This window comes from Somniosus microcephalus, chromosome 9 (genome assembly GCF_052327205.1).
Source record: "Somniosus microcephalus isolate GS21.2 chromosome 9, FLI_Smic_1.0, whole genome shotgun sequence".
In the NCBI taxonomy this organism is placed as follows: domain Eukaryota; kingdom Metazoa; phylum Chordata; class Chondrichthyes; order Squaliformes; family Somniosidae; genus Somniosus; species Somniosus microcephalus.
The window spans coordinates 230734323-230751794 of NC_140995.1; the positions used below are offsets into that span (position 1 = coordinate 230734323).

Genomic DNA, 17472 nt, shown 5'->3' on the forward strand with positions numbered 1-17472 from the left:
GGACGGGAGGGGCCCCTTAAAATCGATGCTCAAGCGCTCGAAGGGGCGGGTGGCCTTGATCAGGCTTGCTCTGTCCGGCCTAAAGAAATGCGGTTTGCATTCGGCACAGATTTGGCAGTTCCTGGTCATGGTCCTGACCTCCTCGATGGAGTAGGGCAGGTTGCGGGCCTTAATGAAGTGGTAAAGTCTGGTGACCCCGGGGTGGCAGAGGTCGTTGTGGAGGGTCTGCAGTCTATCAATTTGCGCGTTGGCGCATGTACTTCGTGATAGAGCATCTGGGGGTTCGTTCAGTTTACCAGGTCGGTACAAGATGTCATAATCATAGGTGGAGAGCTCGATTCTCCACCTCAAGATCTTGTCGTTCTTGATTTTGCCCCTCAGCTTGTTATTAAACATAAAAGCGACTGAACGCTGGTCGGTGAGGAGGGTAAATCGTTTGCCTGCCAGGTAATGCCTCCAGCGTCGTACTGCCTCCACGATCGCCTGGGCCTCCTTCTCGACCAAAGAGTGTCGGATCTCAGGGCCCTGGAGGGTCCTTGAGAAGAAGGCCACAGGTCTCCCCGCCTGGTTAAGGGTTGCTGCTAGGGCGAAGTCGGATGCATCGCTCTCCACTTGGAAAAGGATAGACTCATCCACCGCGTGCATTGTGGCCTTAGCAATGTCTCCCTTTATGAGGGAGAAGGCTGCGCACGCTTCTGCCGTCAGGGGGAAGGAGGTGGACTTCATGAGGGGTCTGGCTTTGTCCGCATAATTCGGCACCCATTGGGCATAGTAGGCGAAGAGCCCCAGGGTTCTCTTCAGCGCCTTTGGACAGTGGGGGAGGGGTAGCTCCATGAGGGGGCGCATTCTTTCGGGGTCGGGGCCGATGACCCCGTTCTCTACTACGCAGCCGAGGATGGCGAGACGCAAGGTGTTAAACACACATTTCTCCTTATTGTAAGTGAGGTTCAGCCGTTCGGCCGTACGGAGGAATTTCTCCAGATTAACATCGTGGTCCTGCCGGTCGCGGCCGCAGATGGTGACGTTATCTAGATAAGGGAACGTGGCCTGCAGCCCGTTCTGGTCAACCATCCGGTCCATCTCCCTTTGGAAGACCGAAACCCCGTTGGTGACGCCGAAGGGAACCCTAAGGAAGTGGTAGAGGCGGCCATTCGCCTCGAAGGCGGTATACTGGTGGTCCTTAGGGCGGATAGGGAGTTGGTGATAGGCCGACTTAAGGTCGATGGTGGAGAATACCCGGTACTGTGCAATCTGATTGACCATATCAGATATGCGGGGAAGGGGGTATGCGTCCAGCTGGGTGTACCGGTTTATGGTTTGGCTGTAGTCGATGACCAGGCGGTTTTTATTGCCGGTCTTAACGACTACGACCTGGGCACGCCAGGGGCTGTTGCTCCTCTCGATGATGCCCTCCTTCAGGAGACGCTGCACCTCAGAGCTAATAAAAGCTCTGTCCCCGGCGCTGTACCGCCTGCTCTTGGTGGCGACGGGTTTACAGTCGCGGGTGTGGTTAACGAACAGGGAGGGGGGCGGGACCTTGAGGGTGGATAGGCCGCAGGTGGTATGCGGTGGGCGGTTTAAAGGCTGCTGGTTGTCGACTGTGAGTGGGGGGAGGGGTCCACCGTATGCCAAAGTGAAACTTTGAAGGTGGGATTGGAAGTCCAGCCCTAGTAGGACGGCAGCGCAGAGCTGGGGCAGGACGAGGAGTTTAAAATTTTTATACTCCGTGCCCCTAACCGACAGGGTCACAACACAGTAGCCGCTGATGTCTGTAGAATGGGACCTCGACGCCATCGAGATCCGGTTGCGCGTTGGCCGGACAGTGAGGGAGTAGTGGCTCACCGTGTCTGGATGGATGAAACTCTCCGTGCTTCCGCTGTCGAACAGGCAGGTCGTGGCGTGGCCGTTTACTTTGATGTCCATCATGGACTTGGACAGGTGATGCGGGCGAGCTTGGTCCAGCGTGACGGAGGCTAGTGTATGGCTGAGCGAGCTGCTGTAGTCTGCGGGTGAGGCGGTGGTCGGGTCTGGAGACAAGGTGGCGGTCGAGTGTGGTGGACAAAATGGCGGCGCCCACGAGGTTGAATAAAATGGCGGAGAAGATGGCCGCCCCCACAACTCACATGAGGCACTGCTGGTGTCGGTGGCCTTGATGAAAGATGGCCGCCCCCACAACTCGCATGAGGCACTGCTGGCGTCTGTGGCTCTCCCCCTGCAGGCCTTAGCGAAGTGGCCTTTCTTGTGGCAATCAGAGCAGGTCGCGTTTCTTGCAGGGCAGCGCGTCCTCGGGTGTTTCGCCTGGCCACAGAAGAAGCAGCCGGCGGCCCGATCGCGGGGCTCCGATGTCGCAGCCGGTACCGGGGGTGGCGGTCCCGATCGGTTCTGGGACGCCGACGCTGAGGTAGGTCCCAGAGGCGGCGGTGCGAGGGGTATTGCGGCCGGGGTCGGGCCGGAGTCCCAGGGTCGCGCAGCACAGTACCTGGAATACGCCTCGAGGTCCCGATGGGCCACTTCCAGAGAGCGAGTGAGGGCTGCAGTTGTATTCAGGTCGAGGTCCTTTGATTCGAGCAGCCTTTGCCGTGAGTAGTCGGACCGAAGGCCTTTCACGAAGGCATCGCGAATATTCCCTTCAGTATTTTCTGCAGCCGTTACAGCTTTAAAGTCACAGTCCCTGTCGAGTGTTTGTAGCGCCCGTAAAAATTCATCTACAGACTCTCCTGGCTGTTGCGAGCGGGATCTTAGGAGATGTCTGGCATACATAGAGTTTACCGGGCTCCGGTACTGCCCTTTCAGCAGGTTGAGGGCGTCCTCGTATGTAGTAAGGTCCTGGATGATTGCAAATACTTTAGGGCTCACTTGGGCGGTCAGAACTCTTAGTTTGGATCCCGGAGGCACGCCAGATTCTCCCAGGTAGGATTCGAAACAGCTCAGCCAGTGTTTGAAGTCGAGGGCTGAGTTCGCTGCCTGTGGGTTTAGATCCAGGTACGGCGGTCGGAGGGCTCGCAGCCAGGCCGGCTGCTGTGGCTGTTGTAGCTGGCCGTTTGGCTGCTCCGATCCACTCATTTCAAAATTTAGCCAATAAAATTGATATACCTATCAATTCATCCAATGAAAAGCGACGAGTTAAGATAGTAACTATAGGTTTTTATTGGCTAAATAACAGAGCCCACCCTCGTGGGTGATCGGGTCCAACAAGGAGGAATACCAGCCAGTCGACCACCTTTATACCTGGGCAAGCAGGCGGAGTCATGGGCGGAATCAGCTGTGGTCAGCCCAGGTATAACAGCGTGACAAGAGGTGACCTTGTGTAGTGATACAACAGTGTAAACAGTGATAACCATAGTGTAACGATATAAACAGTGATAACCATAGTGTAACGATAGTGAACGATAAAAGTGGTTTACCACACACACACTCCTGCACACACTCCTACACACACTCCTACACACACTCCTACACACACTCATACACACACTCATACACACACTCATACACACAAACACACACTCCTACACTCATACACACAAACACACACTCCTACACTCATACACACAAACACACACTCCTACACACAAACACACACTCCTACACACACTCCTACACACAAACACACACTCCTACACACAAACACACACTCCTACACACACACACTCCTACACACAAACACACACTCCTGCACACACTCATACGCACAAACACACACTGCTGCACATACTCCTGCACACACTCAGGCACACAAACACACCTGCATTCATATACACACTCATGCACACACTCATACACTCATACACACACACACATACAATGTAAGATTGACCTCTGACTGTAGTGAGACCCTGTACAGCAGCAGTTTTGCACCACACCGGGTCTTTCCCTATTAATGTGGTTCCCCCCCATGTTTCTCTCCTGAAGGTACTGACTCCTTTCTAGGGTAAAGTTCCATGAGCACCGAGACCCCTCTGGTACAGGTGGCCATCCCGTACACGTCAGCCTGGAGAGTGCGTGTTGGCAGACTATTCAACTACAGGGAGCATCACAACCAATCTCAGTCCTGTCCTCGCCCAGGGTTCAGACAGGCTGCACTGGATTATTCCCAGGCTGATTATTTCCAATGTAGCCCTCCCGAAACCGGCTAACTCAGCCAAGATCAAGGACCGAACCTAGAATCCTCTTAGTTTGTACAGGTGTATGTGTGTGGGGGTGGGGGAAAGGAGCAGGTAAATGCCATTATCTGGGTGGGTGGGGTTGCAATTTGAGGCGGGCTGGTTCCGCCAGTTTCTCACCCCTGCCCCAATTGGCTGGAAGATATGGTGGGGGCCAGCGCGTAACCATGCAACTGGGGCGGGGGTGGGGGGGGAAGGGAGAGAAACATCTTCGTACAAAGTCCCGCCCCGTTCTAGAATCGCTCGTAGGAATTCCGGGATAGCTCAGAACCATCAGTGGAGCCCAGCAGAGACAACCCAAGGTGACTGGAATGTGCTCCCTCTCCCCCTACCCACCCCACCACCCCACCACCCCCCACACCCCACCCCACCCCCCACCCCACCACCCCCCCACCCCACCCCCCCCCACCCCACCTCAGCCCCCTCCCCTCCGACAAGCCCACTCTCTAAATCAGGTTGCCAATCCTGAATCGAAGTATTCCTGGAGATTTCATCACGTGCCCTCCCAAATCCAACCACCCCGCCCCAGTCGCCCAGACTTCGTTCTCCCTCCTCCGATAGTCTTGAAACTCATCAACAAAAGTGCTGAAAGAAAATGAAGAAAGAACCCACAATTTTTTTTAATGTCCCTATGATTTTGCTCCCGGGTGTTCAGGAGATGAATCGTTAATTCCTGGAGACTCCAGGACCACCCTATCTCTGTAACTTCCTCCAGCCCTACAAGCCTCCCAGATCTCTGCGCTCCTCTAATCCTGGCCTCTTCAGCATCCCTGATTATAATCGCTCCACCATTGGCGGCCGTGCCTTCTGTTACCGAGGCCCTAAGCTCTGGAATTTCCTCCCTAAACTTCTCCGCCTCTCTATTTCTCTCTCCTTCTTTAAGACGCTCCTTAAAACCTAGCTCTTTGACCAACACCTGTCCTAATATGTCCTTATGTGGCTTGGTGTCAATTTTTGCTTGAGAACGCTCCTGTGCAGTGCCTTGGGATGTTTTTACAATGTTAAAGGCGCTATATAAATGCAAGTTGTTGTTGTTGGCAAGCCTATCTCTAAACCTGAAAGAAATTGCATCAGAACACTTCCCCCTTCCTCACCCCTCTCCTCCCCCTCGCCCTCCCCTCTCCTCTCCTTCCCCCTTCCCCTCTCCTTCCCCTTCCCCTCTCCTCCCCTCCCCTCCCCTCTCCTCCCCCTCCCCCTTCCCCTCTCCTCCCCACCCCTCTCCTTCCCCTCCCCCTCCACTCTCTTTCCCCCTTCCCCTCCCCCTCCATTCCCTCCCCTCTCCGTTCCCTCCCTTCTCCTTCCCCTCCCCCTCCGCTCTCCTTCCCCTCCCCCTCCGCTCTCCTTCCCCTCCCCCTCCCCTCTCCTTCCCCCCCTCCTTCCTCTCCCCCTCCCCTTGCCTTCCCCTCCCCCTCCCCTCTCCTTCCCCTCCCCTCCCCTTGCCTTCCCCTCCCCCTCCGCTCTCCTTCCCCTCCCCCTCCGCTCTCCTTCCCCTCCCCCTCCGCTCTCCTTCCCCTCCCCCTCCCCTCTCCTTCCTCTCCCCCTCCCCTTGCCTTCCCCTCCCCCTCCCCTCTCCTTCCCCTCCCCTCCCCTTGCCTTCCCCTCCCCCTCCCCCTCCCCTCTCTGTTCCCTCCCCTCTCCTTCCCCTCCCCTCTCCGTTCCCTCAGCTCTCCTTCCCCTCCCCTCCCCTCTCCTTCCCCCCCTCCTTCCCCTCCCCCGCCCCTCTCCTTCCCCTCCCCCTCCCTCCACTCCCCCACCCCTCTCTGTCAATGAGTAGTCGGAACAAAGGAAGGGATATTCCCTGCTGATCATTTATTTTCCCAGTGTTACATTGGGCCTCAGTGTAGTCTGCAGGCCTGCCTCACCACTTGACCCCTTCAGCTGCTGTCACGTACGACTGCTTTTCTGAACAGAAATGCCAGCAACAGACATTCCTGTGTGAGAGTGTGAGTGTGTGTGTGTGGAGGGGGCGGAAACAAAAAGAAAAGGCCCAGCAGCTTAAATTAGAGTAAGAATGGAAACATAGGAGTCTTTAATCCCCTGCACACCGTAACCACGGAGACCAAGGCCAGCCGCAGCACCAATAGTTGATGTAGGAAGTGCACCACTTTCTACAGATAAAGAACATGCATTTATATTGCGCCTTTCACCACCTCAAAATGTCCCAAAGCTCTTTATAGCCAATTAAGTACTGTAATGTAAGAAACGCGGCAGCAAATTTGCGCACAGCAGGGTCCCGCAATCAGCAATGTGATAATGATCAGATAATATGTTTTTTTGAGTGAGGGATAAATATTGGCCAGGACATCGGGGAGAACACCCCCGCACTTCTTTGAAATTGTGCCGTGGGATCTTTTACATCCTCCCGAGAGGTATAACGTCTCACCCGAAAGAGGGCGCCTCCGACAGTGAAGCACTCCCTCAGTCGCACAACCACAAAAGAAGAATTAAAATATCTCTGAGGGGCCAAAGGCCTCTCTCCTTTTATAATTCTGGTGTCCCCACTATTGTGCTGGAGGTATGGGGAAAGGAGAGTTTCACCTTTGTCCTGATCTGACATTTGGATGGCAAGTAGATTTATGTCGATAAGGTGACGCCCCAAAGTATAACTTCAGCGTACACTTACCGAGGGCCCCTAACATGGCGGAGTATGCCAAGATGTTGGGAGCACTGGACATGGAGCAGGAGAGGGTTAGAGACGGCGGCCAAAGGCATTGTTGAATAGGGTGGGTTTTAAGGAGGATTTTGAAGGCGGGGAGGGAGCTAACATGGCAAAGAGGTTTAGAGTTCCAGGGAGTGAGGGAATTCCATTCGATGGTAGAGCAGAGGAAAGGGGAGAGGGCAGCACAGCAGGGCCAGAATCAGAAAATCAGCAGGCATGGGCTGGGAAGTTAGGCCCAATGAGCAGGGCTAGGGAACCAATGGAAGGCAGCAAGGCCAGCGGTGAGAGTTGAGCAGGGCTGGGAACCAATGGAAGGCAACAAGGGTAGGGGTGAGAGATGAGCAGGGCTGGGGAACCAATGGAAGGCAGCAAGGGTAGGGGTGAGAGGTGAGCAGGGCTGGGGAACCAATGGAAGGCAGCGAGGGTAGAGGTGAGAGTTGAGCAGGGCTGCGAACAAATGGAAGGCAACAAGGGTAGGGGTGAGAGGTGAGCAGGGCTGGGGAACCAATGGAAGGCAGCGAGGGTAGAGGTGAGAGTTGAGCAGGGCTGGGAACCAATGGAAGGCAGTGAGGGTAGGGATGAGAGGTGAGCAGGGACTAGTGCGGGACAGGATGACAGAGTTCATCTAGAACCCTGCCCGTTCACGCATTCACACATTCATATGTGTGCACTCACGCACACCTTCACACACACATGTTCACAAGCATGCACTCAATTTTTTCAATTCAATTTCAATTCAAATCGCTTTATTGGCATGACAAGTTACATCTTATGTTGCCAAAGCATCAGAAAACATTCATGTTTGTTCACAAAAATACAGATCTATCCATACAGTGTATAAACAGATATATCCCTGAGTGTATAAATATATACATTCATATAATTTATATATACTCTCTTCTTATATTTACTGGTTGTCCCTCTGTTTATGGCAAGCTGTAACATAGTGTGCCGCTAGTGTTATGCAATTTCTCTCTTCCCCTAGTAGGTATGGAGTTTTTGGTCGTCATTCAAATTTCTGAATTCCGGGCATATTTTTGTGAATTTTGGGTAGAAATTCTCCCTTATGCCCTGATATTTTCTACAAGCTGTGAGGAAGTGCATCTCTGTCTCCACCACTCCCTGACTGCAGTGAGAGCATATCCTGTCCTCTCTTGGTAGCCGGGTCTGTCTGTGTCTACCTTTTTCGATCGCCAGGTTATGTTCACTAAGTCTGTACATTGTCAAAGTTTTTCTCAGTTTGCTATCCTTTACCATGGTCAGGTAATCAGCCATGTTGTATTGTCTGTTTAGGGCCAAGTAGCAATTGAGTTTGCTTTGGGTTTTTGTTGTTTCTGCCCAATATGACAGATATTTTTCCTTTTGCTTAGCGACAATTGTGTTGGGTCGAATTCTTTGTGTTACGCTGTCACTGTCCTGGGGCTGGTTATTGTTAGTAGTGTTAGTAGTTACTTCACTGAGTCCCAGGACTAGTTGACTGAGGGTATTCTTCTTTATGGTCCTCTCTTGGCATTTCAGGGCTTCGTAGTGATAGCATTGGGGGTTGCTCATTTCTAGGTGTTTCCAAAATTTGGTGGCTCTTTTTTGGATAGTGATTATTAATGGATATTGGCCTAGTTCTGCCCTGCATGCACACACACATCATTAGGCAGTCTGAGTTTGATTGAAGTCCAAGTCCCAACAGTCAAAGGACAGTGTGCCAACAAATTGCACTTGTTTTGGAGATTCTTATCTCAGAGAGGTTCCCTTAGTAATGTCCCACCTTCAATAAATATCAGCACAGCCACATTGTGATTAGAAGTATTTGCTTTCACGTCTGACCTCAGATGGAAACCTGCCCCACCCCCCACCACTCAGTTACTCCAAGCAAACACGTCTTTACAACCACCCACACACTGAGTAGGAATTGCAGGTCTTATCTCACCCATTGTCATAACACACAGGATCATTTAGGAAGGACAGACAAAAAGGAAAAGGAAGTGGCATAGTGCTGTTAATAAGGGATGAGATCGGTACGGTACAGATAAAAGATCTTGGCTTGGCAGATCATGATGTAGAACTGGAATCAGTTTGGGTGGAGCTAAGAAACAGCAAAGGGCGGAAAACATTGGTATGAGTTGTGTATAGGTCACCAAACAGTAATGGTAATGTAGGGCACAGTATCAATCAAGAGATTAGAAGTGCATGTAACAAGGGCAATACAGTAATCATAGGGGACTTTAATCTACATATTGACTGGGCATATCAAATTACCACTAATGGTGTGGAGGGCGAATTCTTGGAATGCATGTGAGATGGTTTCCTGGATCAGTATGTGGAGGAACCAACCAGGGAACAGGCTATTCTGGATCTGGTACTGTGTAATGAGAAAGGGCTAATCAATAATCTTGTGGTAAAGGGGCCTTTAGGGACAAGTGACCATAATATGATTGAATTTTACATTAAGTTTGAGAGTGATGTAGTCCAATCTGAAACTAAGGTCTTCAATCTAAACAGAGAAATCTACAAGGGCATGAGGGACAAGTTGGCCTTGGTAAATTGGGAGACTACACAAAAAGGTATGAAGGTGGACATACAATGGCTAACATTCAAGGAAATAATGCATTATTTGCAACAAACATATATTCCTCTAGGGCATAAAAACCCAAAAGGAAAAGTGATCCAACCATGGCTAACAAAAGAAATTAAAGCTAGTATTAAGTCAAAGGAGGAAGCTTATAAAGTTGCCAGAAAAAGCGGTCAGCCTGAGGATTGGGATCTTTTTAGAAATCAGCAAAGGGGAACCAATAAATTGATAAAGAAAGGGAAAATGGAATATGAGCACAAACTAGTGAAAAATATAAAAACGGATTGTAAAAACGGACAAAGTCAACATGGATTTACAAAAGGTAAATCATGCTTGACTAATCTACTGGAATTTTTTGAGGATGTAACTGGTACAATAGATAAGGGAGAACCAGTGGATGTGGTGTATTTGGACTTTCAGAAGACTTTCGATAAGGTCCCACATAAGAGATTAGCGTGCAAAATTAAGGCACATGGGATTGGGGGCAAGGTATTGACTTGGATAGAGAACTGGTTGGCGGACAGAAAGCAAAGAGTTGGAATAACCGGGTCGTTTTCCGAGTGGCAGGCAGTGACTAGTGGGGTACCGCAAGGATCGGTCCTAGGACCCCCGCTGTTCACAATATATATTAATGATCTGGACGAGGGAATTGGATGTAATATCTCCAAATTTGCAGACGGCACAAAGCTGGGTGGGAGGGTAAGCTGTGAGGAGGATGTCGGGAAACTCCAGTACGATTTGGACAGGTTGGGTGATTGGGCAGAAACATGGCAAATGCACTATAATGTGGATAAATGTGAGGTTATCCACTTTGGTGGCAAAAACAGGTAGGCAGATTATTATTTGAATGGCAATAGATTGGGAGAAGGGGAAGTGCAAAGAGACCTGGGTGTTATTGTGCACCAGTCGCTGAAGGTAAGCATGCAGGTGCAGCAGGCGGTTAAGAAGGCAAATGGTATGTTGGCCTTCGTAGCAAGAGGGTTGGAGTACAGGAACAAGGAAGCCTTGCTACAGTTGTACAGATGTAAGAAGTCACACAACACCAGGTTATAGTCCAACAGCTTTATTTGAAATCACAAGCTTTCGGAGCACTGCTCCTTCTTCAGGTGAAGTGGAGAAATGCATAAAGACACAGCTTATATAGTCAGAGAATCATGTCAGATGTTTACAGGTAACCTTTCCAACTGCCATTTATCACACCTCGGCAGAGAGATAATCACAGCAGTCAAAGGTGTGAATGGTGTCCAAACAGGTCAGTCAGGGAAACATTACATCAAAGAACAATGAGGTGGGGTCACAAGGGGTCAAATATTGCAGATGCTGGGGTGTGTATGAAAAACAAAAAAAGACAAAAAACATTTTTTTTGGCTGGAAATCACAGCAGGTCCGGCCGCATCTGTGTAGAGAGAACAAGCCAATGTCGACTCGAGTCTGGATGACCCTGCATCAGGTGGGGTTACATGTAGCGTGACATGAACCCAAGATCTCGGTTGAGGCCGTCCTCATGGGTGCGGAACTTGGCTATCAGTTTCTGCTCGACGATTTTGCGTTGTCGTGTGTCTCGAAGGCCACCTTGGAGAATGCTTACCCGAAGATCGGAGGCTGAATGTCCTTGACTGCTGAAGTGTTCCCCGACTGGGAGGGAACACTCCTGCCTGGTGATTGTTGCGCGGTGTCCGTTCATCCGTTGTCGCAGTGTCTGCATGGTCTCGCCGATGTACCATGCTCCGGGGCATCCTTTCCTGCAACGTATGAGGTCGACAACGTTGGCCGAGTCACATGAGTATGTACCATGTACCTGGTGGGTGGTGTCCTCACGTGTGATGATGGTATCTGTGTTGATGATCTGGCATGTCTTGCAGGGGTTGCTGTGGCAGGGTTGTGTGGTGTCGTGGTCGCTGTTCTCCTGAAAGCTGGGTAATTTGCTGCGAACGATGGTCTGTTTGAGGTTAGGCGGCTGTTTGAAAGCGAGTAGTGGAGGCGTGGGGATGGCCTTAGCGAGGTGTTCGTCGTCATCGATGACAACGCGATGGACACCTACAGACACTGAAAGACGCCCTTGTAAGAACGGGATATGACGCTCGACTCGTCGATCGACAGTTCCGACGGGCCACAGCGAAAAATCGCATAGACCTCCTCAGAAGACAAACACGGGACACAACCAACAGAGTACCCTTCGTCGTCCAGTACTTCCCCGGAGCGGAGAAACTACGCCATGTTCTTCGCAGTCTTCAACATGTCATCGATGACGACGAACACCTCGCTAAGGCCATCCCCACGCCTCCACTACTCACTTTCAAACAGCCGCCTAACCTCAAACAGACCATCGTTCGCAACAAATTACCCAGCTTCCAGGAGAACAGCGACCACGACACCACACAACCCTGCCACAGCAACCTCTGCAAGACATGCCAGATCATCAACACAGATACCATCATCACACGTGAGGACACCACCCACCAGGTACATGGTACATACTCATGTGACTCGGCCAACGTTGTCTACCTCATACGTTGCAGGAAAGGATGCCCCGGAGCATGGTACATCGGCGAGACCATGCAGACACTGCGACAACGGATGAACGGACACCGCGCAACAATCACCAGGCAGGAGTGTTCCCTCCCAGTCGGGGAACACTTCAGCAGTCAAGGACATTCAGCCTCCGATCTTCGGGTAAGCATTCTCCAAGGTGGCCTTCGAGACACACGACAACGCAAAATCGTCGAGCAGAAACTGATAGCCAAGTTCCACACCCATGAGGACGGCCTCAACCGAGATCTTGGGTTCATGTCACGCTACATGTAACCCCACCTGATGCAGGGTCATCCAGACTCGAGTCGACATTGGCTTGTTCTCTCTACACAGATGCGGCCGGACCTGCTGTGATTTCCAGCCAAAAAAAATGTTTTTTGTCTTTTTTTGTTTTTCATACAGACCCCAGCATCTGCAATATTTGACCCCTTGTGACCCCACCTCATTGTTCTTTGATGTAATGTTTCCCTGACTGACCTGTTTGGACACCATTCACACCTTTGACTGCTGTGATTATCTCTCTGCCGAGGTGTGATAAATGGCAGTTGGAAAGGTTACCGGTAAACATCTGACATGATTCTCTGACTATATAAGCTGTGTCTTTATGCATTTCTCCACTTCACCTGAAGAGGGAGCAGCGCTCCGAAAGCTTGTGATTTCAAATAAAGCTGTTGGACTATAACCTGGTGTTGTGTGACTTCTTACATTTGTCCACCCCAGTCCAACTCCGGCATCTCCACACCACAGTTGTACAGGGCCTTGGTGAGACCGCACCTTGTGTATTGTGTGCAGTTTTGGTCACCTTACCTGAGGAAGGACGTTCTTGCCATGGAGGGAGTGCAGCGAAGATTCACCAGGCTGATACCTGGGATGGCAGGAATGACGTATGAGGAGAGATTGTGTCGATTGGGCTTATACTCACTGGAGTTTAGAAGATTGAGAGGGGATCTCATCGAAACCTATAAAATTCTGTCAGGTCTGGACAGACTAGATGCAGGAAGGATGTTTCTGATGGCTGGGCAGTCCAGAACCAGGGGTCATAGTCTAAGGATAAGGGGTAGGACATTTAGGACTGAAATGAGGAGGAATTTCTTCACCCAGAGAGTGGTGAACCTGTGGAATTCTCTGCCACAGAGGGCGGTGGAGGCCAGTTCATTAAATATATTCAAGAAAGAGTTGGATATATTTCTTGAGGCTAAAGAGATCAAGGGATATGGGGAGAAGGCAGGGACAGGGTACTGAATTTGGATGATCAGCCATGATCTCATTGAATGGCGGAGCAGGCTCGAAGGGCTGAATGGCCTACTCCTGCTCCTATCTTCTATGTTTCTATGTTCCTATGTAAAAGCTTCTATAGGTATGTGAAAAGGAAAAGACTGGCGAAGGTAATTGTAGGTCCTTTACAGTCAGAGACGGGAGAATTTATAATGGGGAATGAGGAAATGGCAGAGAAATGAAATAAATACTTTGTTTCTGTCTTCAGGGAGGAAGACACAAAAAACCTCCCAGAAATACGAGAAAACCAAGGCTGTGACGAGAATGAGGAACTTAAAGAAATTATTATAAGTAAAAAAACAGTACTAGCAAAATGAATGGGACTAAAAGTCTATAAATCCCAAGGACTGGATGACCTACATCCTAGGGTTTTGAAAGAGGTGGCCATTGGAATAGTGGACGCATTGGTTGTCATCTTCCAAAATTCTATAGATTCTGGAACGGTTCCTGCAGATTGGAGGATAGCAAATGTAGCCCCGCTATTTAAGAAAGGAGGGAGAGAGAAAACGGGGAACTACAGACCTGTTAGCCTCACATCGGTAGTTGGGAAAATGCTGGAATCTATTATAAAGGATGCAATAACTGGGCACTTAGAAACTAATAGTAAGATTGGGCAGAGTCAACATGGATTTATGAAAGGGAAATCCTGTTTGACAAACCTATTGGAGTTCTTTGAGGATGTAACTAGTGGAGTAGACAAAGGGGAACTGGTAGATGTGGTGTATCTGGATTTTCAGAAGGCCTTCGATAAGGTCCCACACAAGAGGTTGGTGAACAAAATTAGGGCACATGGAATTGGGGGTAATATACTAGCATGGAATGAGAATTGGTTAACAGACAGAAAACAAAGAGTAGGGATAAACAGGTCTTTTTCAGGATGGCAGGCTGTGACTAGTGGGGTACCACAAGGATCGGTGCTTGGGCCCCAGCTATTCACAATCTATATCAATGATTTGGATGAGGGGACTAAATGTAACATTTCCAAATTTGATGATGATACAAAGCTAGGTGGCAGTGGCAGTTGTGAAGAGGATGCAAAGAGGCTTCAAGGGGATCTCGATAGGCTCAGTGAGTAGGCGAGAAGATGGCAGATAGATTATAATGTGGATAAATGTGAAGTTATCCACTTTGGTAGAAAAAACAGAAAGGCAGAGTATTTCCTAAATGGTGAAAGATTGGGGAATGCAGATGTTCAAAGGGACCTGGGTGTCCTTGTATATGAGTCACTGAAAGTGAATGTGCAGGTGCAGCAAGCCATTAGGAAGGCAAATGGTATACTGGCCTCCATTACAAGAGGATTTGAGTACAGGAGTAAAGAAGTCTTACTCCAATTATATAGGGCCTTGGTGAGACCACACCTGGAGTACTGTGTACAATTTTGGTCTCCTTACCTAAGGAAGGATATACTTGCCATAGCGTGAGTGCAACGAAGGTTCACGAGATTGATTCCTGGGATAGCGGGACTGTCGTATGAGAAGAGATTGAGTAAACTAGGACTGTATTCTCTTGAATTCAGAAGAATGAGAGGGAATCTCATTGAAGCATACAAAATTATTTCAGGGCTTGATAGGATGGATGCTGGGAGAATGTTTCCCTTGGCTGAGGAGTCTAGAACCAGGGACTACAGCCTCAAGATAAAGGGTAGGCCATTCAGGACTGAGATGAGAAGAAATGTCTTCACACAGAGAGTGGTGAATCTTTGGAATTCTCTACCACAGAGGGCTGTGGAGGCTCAGTCATTGGGTATATTCAAAACAGAAGTCGATAGATTTCTGACGAGTAAGGGCATCAAGGTATATGGCGATAGGGCCGGTAATGGAGTTGAGGCAGAAGATCAGCCATGATCTCATTGAATGGCGGAGCAGGCTCGAAGGGCCGAATGGCCTACTCCTGCTCCTATTTCTTATGTTCTTATGTTTTAATTTCGTTAACCCCCATGGCACACACTTACCTCCCATTGAACAAATAATTTAGCTGATTGGGTAGGAAAGAATTTGCATTTATATAGTGCCTTCCTCGCGTTGGTTGAGGGTGGAGTGTTGACCAGGACACTGGGGAGAACTCCCCTGTTCTTTCTCGAATAGTGAGCGTGGGATCTTTTTACGTCCACCCAAGAGGGCGGACGGGGACCTCGTATTAACGTCTCATCTGAAAGACGGCACCTCCGACAGGCAGTTACCTAAAGGAGAACAGTCCTCTCACTGCAGACACATTTATATTAAGAGGGAGCAACACAAATAACAAATAACCTCATGGACCCCCCTCACCCGCAGGGTGAGGGCGGCCTGGCTTGAAGACCTATGTGTCAGACGGGATAAGGTGGCTCGCTCACCTTGACTCCTTCGATCCTGAAGCCCAGCGTGGCGGTGGAGCTGATGGTCTCTCTCCACTGCATGTACCGGGGCTTGGTGACGGCCCGCTGAGCCTGCTCCTCCTCCGTCGGCGCCTCCGGGTCCACCTCAACCATCTTCAGGTACATGTCCCTCCTCAGGCTAGGCTTCTTCCTTGCTTTGGTCAACTCCTCTTCCAGGTATGTTCTGTGAAGGCCATAATCGTGAGTGTGGGGGGGGTGGGTGGGGTGTTATTTTATTTTCTCTGCTTGCCCCCCCCCCGCCTCCCCTCCCCTCCTCTCTTCCCCTCCCCTCCTCTCTTTTTCTGGTAGTACAGACCGTTAGGCCCAGTCTTACGGTTGCCAACTCTGGTTGGACGTTTCATCGCATGACCTCCGACCTCCAACCGCCCCGCTGCTGCATTGATCGCCCGACATGCCCATACTTCTGAGGCACCGCCTTCCCACACCAATCGGAAAGTGAACAGATTTTCCATTCCCCGATTGGATGATTCTTGACTGTCAGTCAAACAGCTGTTTTTCCCAACGCCAAGAGTTTTACAATTAATAAACGAAAGTGATCAAAGACATTTTTTTCAAAACACAATTTGTTTTGGATGCCCCTATAATTTTTCTCCCACGTTTGCTTGTAGAAGTGTCCTGGCGATTAATCTTTAATTCGTGGAGTCTCCAGGTCAATCCTGGAGGGTTGGCAGCCCTAGTATTCAGGGATATAAGAACGTAAGAACATAAGAAATATGAGCAGGAGTAGGTCATTCGGCCCTTCGAGTCTGCTCCGCCATTCAATAAGATCATGGCTGATCTTCTACCTCAACTCCACTTTCCCCCACTATCCCCATATCCCTTGATTCCCTTAATATTCAAAAATCTATCGATCTCTGACTTGAATATACTCAACGACTGAGCCTCCACAGCCCTCTGGGGTAGAGAATTCCAAAGATTCACCACCCTCTGACTGAAGAAATTTCTCCTCATCTCAGTCCTAAATGGCCGACCCCTTATTCTGAGATTGTGACCCTAGTTCCAGACTCCCCAGCCAGTGGAGACATCCTCCCAGCATCTACCCTGTCAAGCCCTGTAAGAATTTTGAATGTTTCAATGCGATCACCTCTCATTCTTCTAAACTCTAGAGAATATAGGCCTAGTCTACTCAATCTCTCCTCATAGGACAATCCCCCCATCCCAGAAATCAGTCTGGTGAACCTTCGTTGCACTCCCTCTATGGCAAGTATATCCTTCCTTAGGTAAGGAGACCAAAACTGTACACAATACTCCAGGTGTGGTCTCACCAGGGCCCTATATAATTGCAGTAAGCCACCTTTACTGTTATACACAAATCCTCTTGTAATAAAGGCCAACATACCATTTGCTTTCCTAATTGCGTGCTGTACCTGCATGTGAACTTTCAGTGATTCGTGTACAAGGACACCCAGGTCCCTCTGAACACCAACATTTCTCAATCTCTCACCATTTAAAAAATACTCTGCTTTTCTATTTTTCCTACCAAAGTGGATAACTTCACATTTCTCTACATTGTTCTCTACATATGCTTATGGAGGGAGTCACAGCACGCAGGGAGGTTCTCTTCCCTTCCAAGGGCGGAAGAGACCTCACCAGGACACCAACTTACCTTGCACCTACACCCAACCCTCCCTATCTACTTTATCACTTCCTCATCTCACTAGCCACCCCTCACACTTACCCTCATTCTACTGCAAGCATACCAACTAACAACACACAAGGGTGGGCACTTGAGAGGTTTAGCCAATGTCCATGTGAAGTTTCTGGTAATGTGTTGTCATACAGTGAAATCTCTTTTTCAAAAAGTGCCCCTTATTGGACAGATCTGAGCACACATTGAGAAGTGTCTTACTGAGTTCCAGTGACTGTTCAGTCATAACTCTCCCACTCCCCCCCAACCCCCCCG

The 17472-nt window shown here is 49.8% G+C and overlaps 1 protein-coding gene across 1 annotated transcript in view; it reads right to left on the reverse strand.

Annotated features, from left to right (window-relative positions):
* LOC147113116 (inositol-trisphosphate 3-kinase B-like) overlaps window positions 1-17472 on the reverse strand; it is a 224573-nt gene that overhangs the window by 79541 nt on the left and 127560 nt on the right. The window contains exon 4 of the mRNA XM_085997993.1: window positions 15528-15732. Within this exon, the coding sequence (XP_085854119.1) occupies window positions 15528-15732 (205 nt within the window). The remainder of the gene's footprint in view (window positions 1-15527; window positions 15733-17472) is intronic.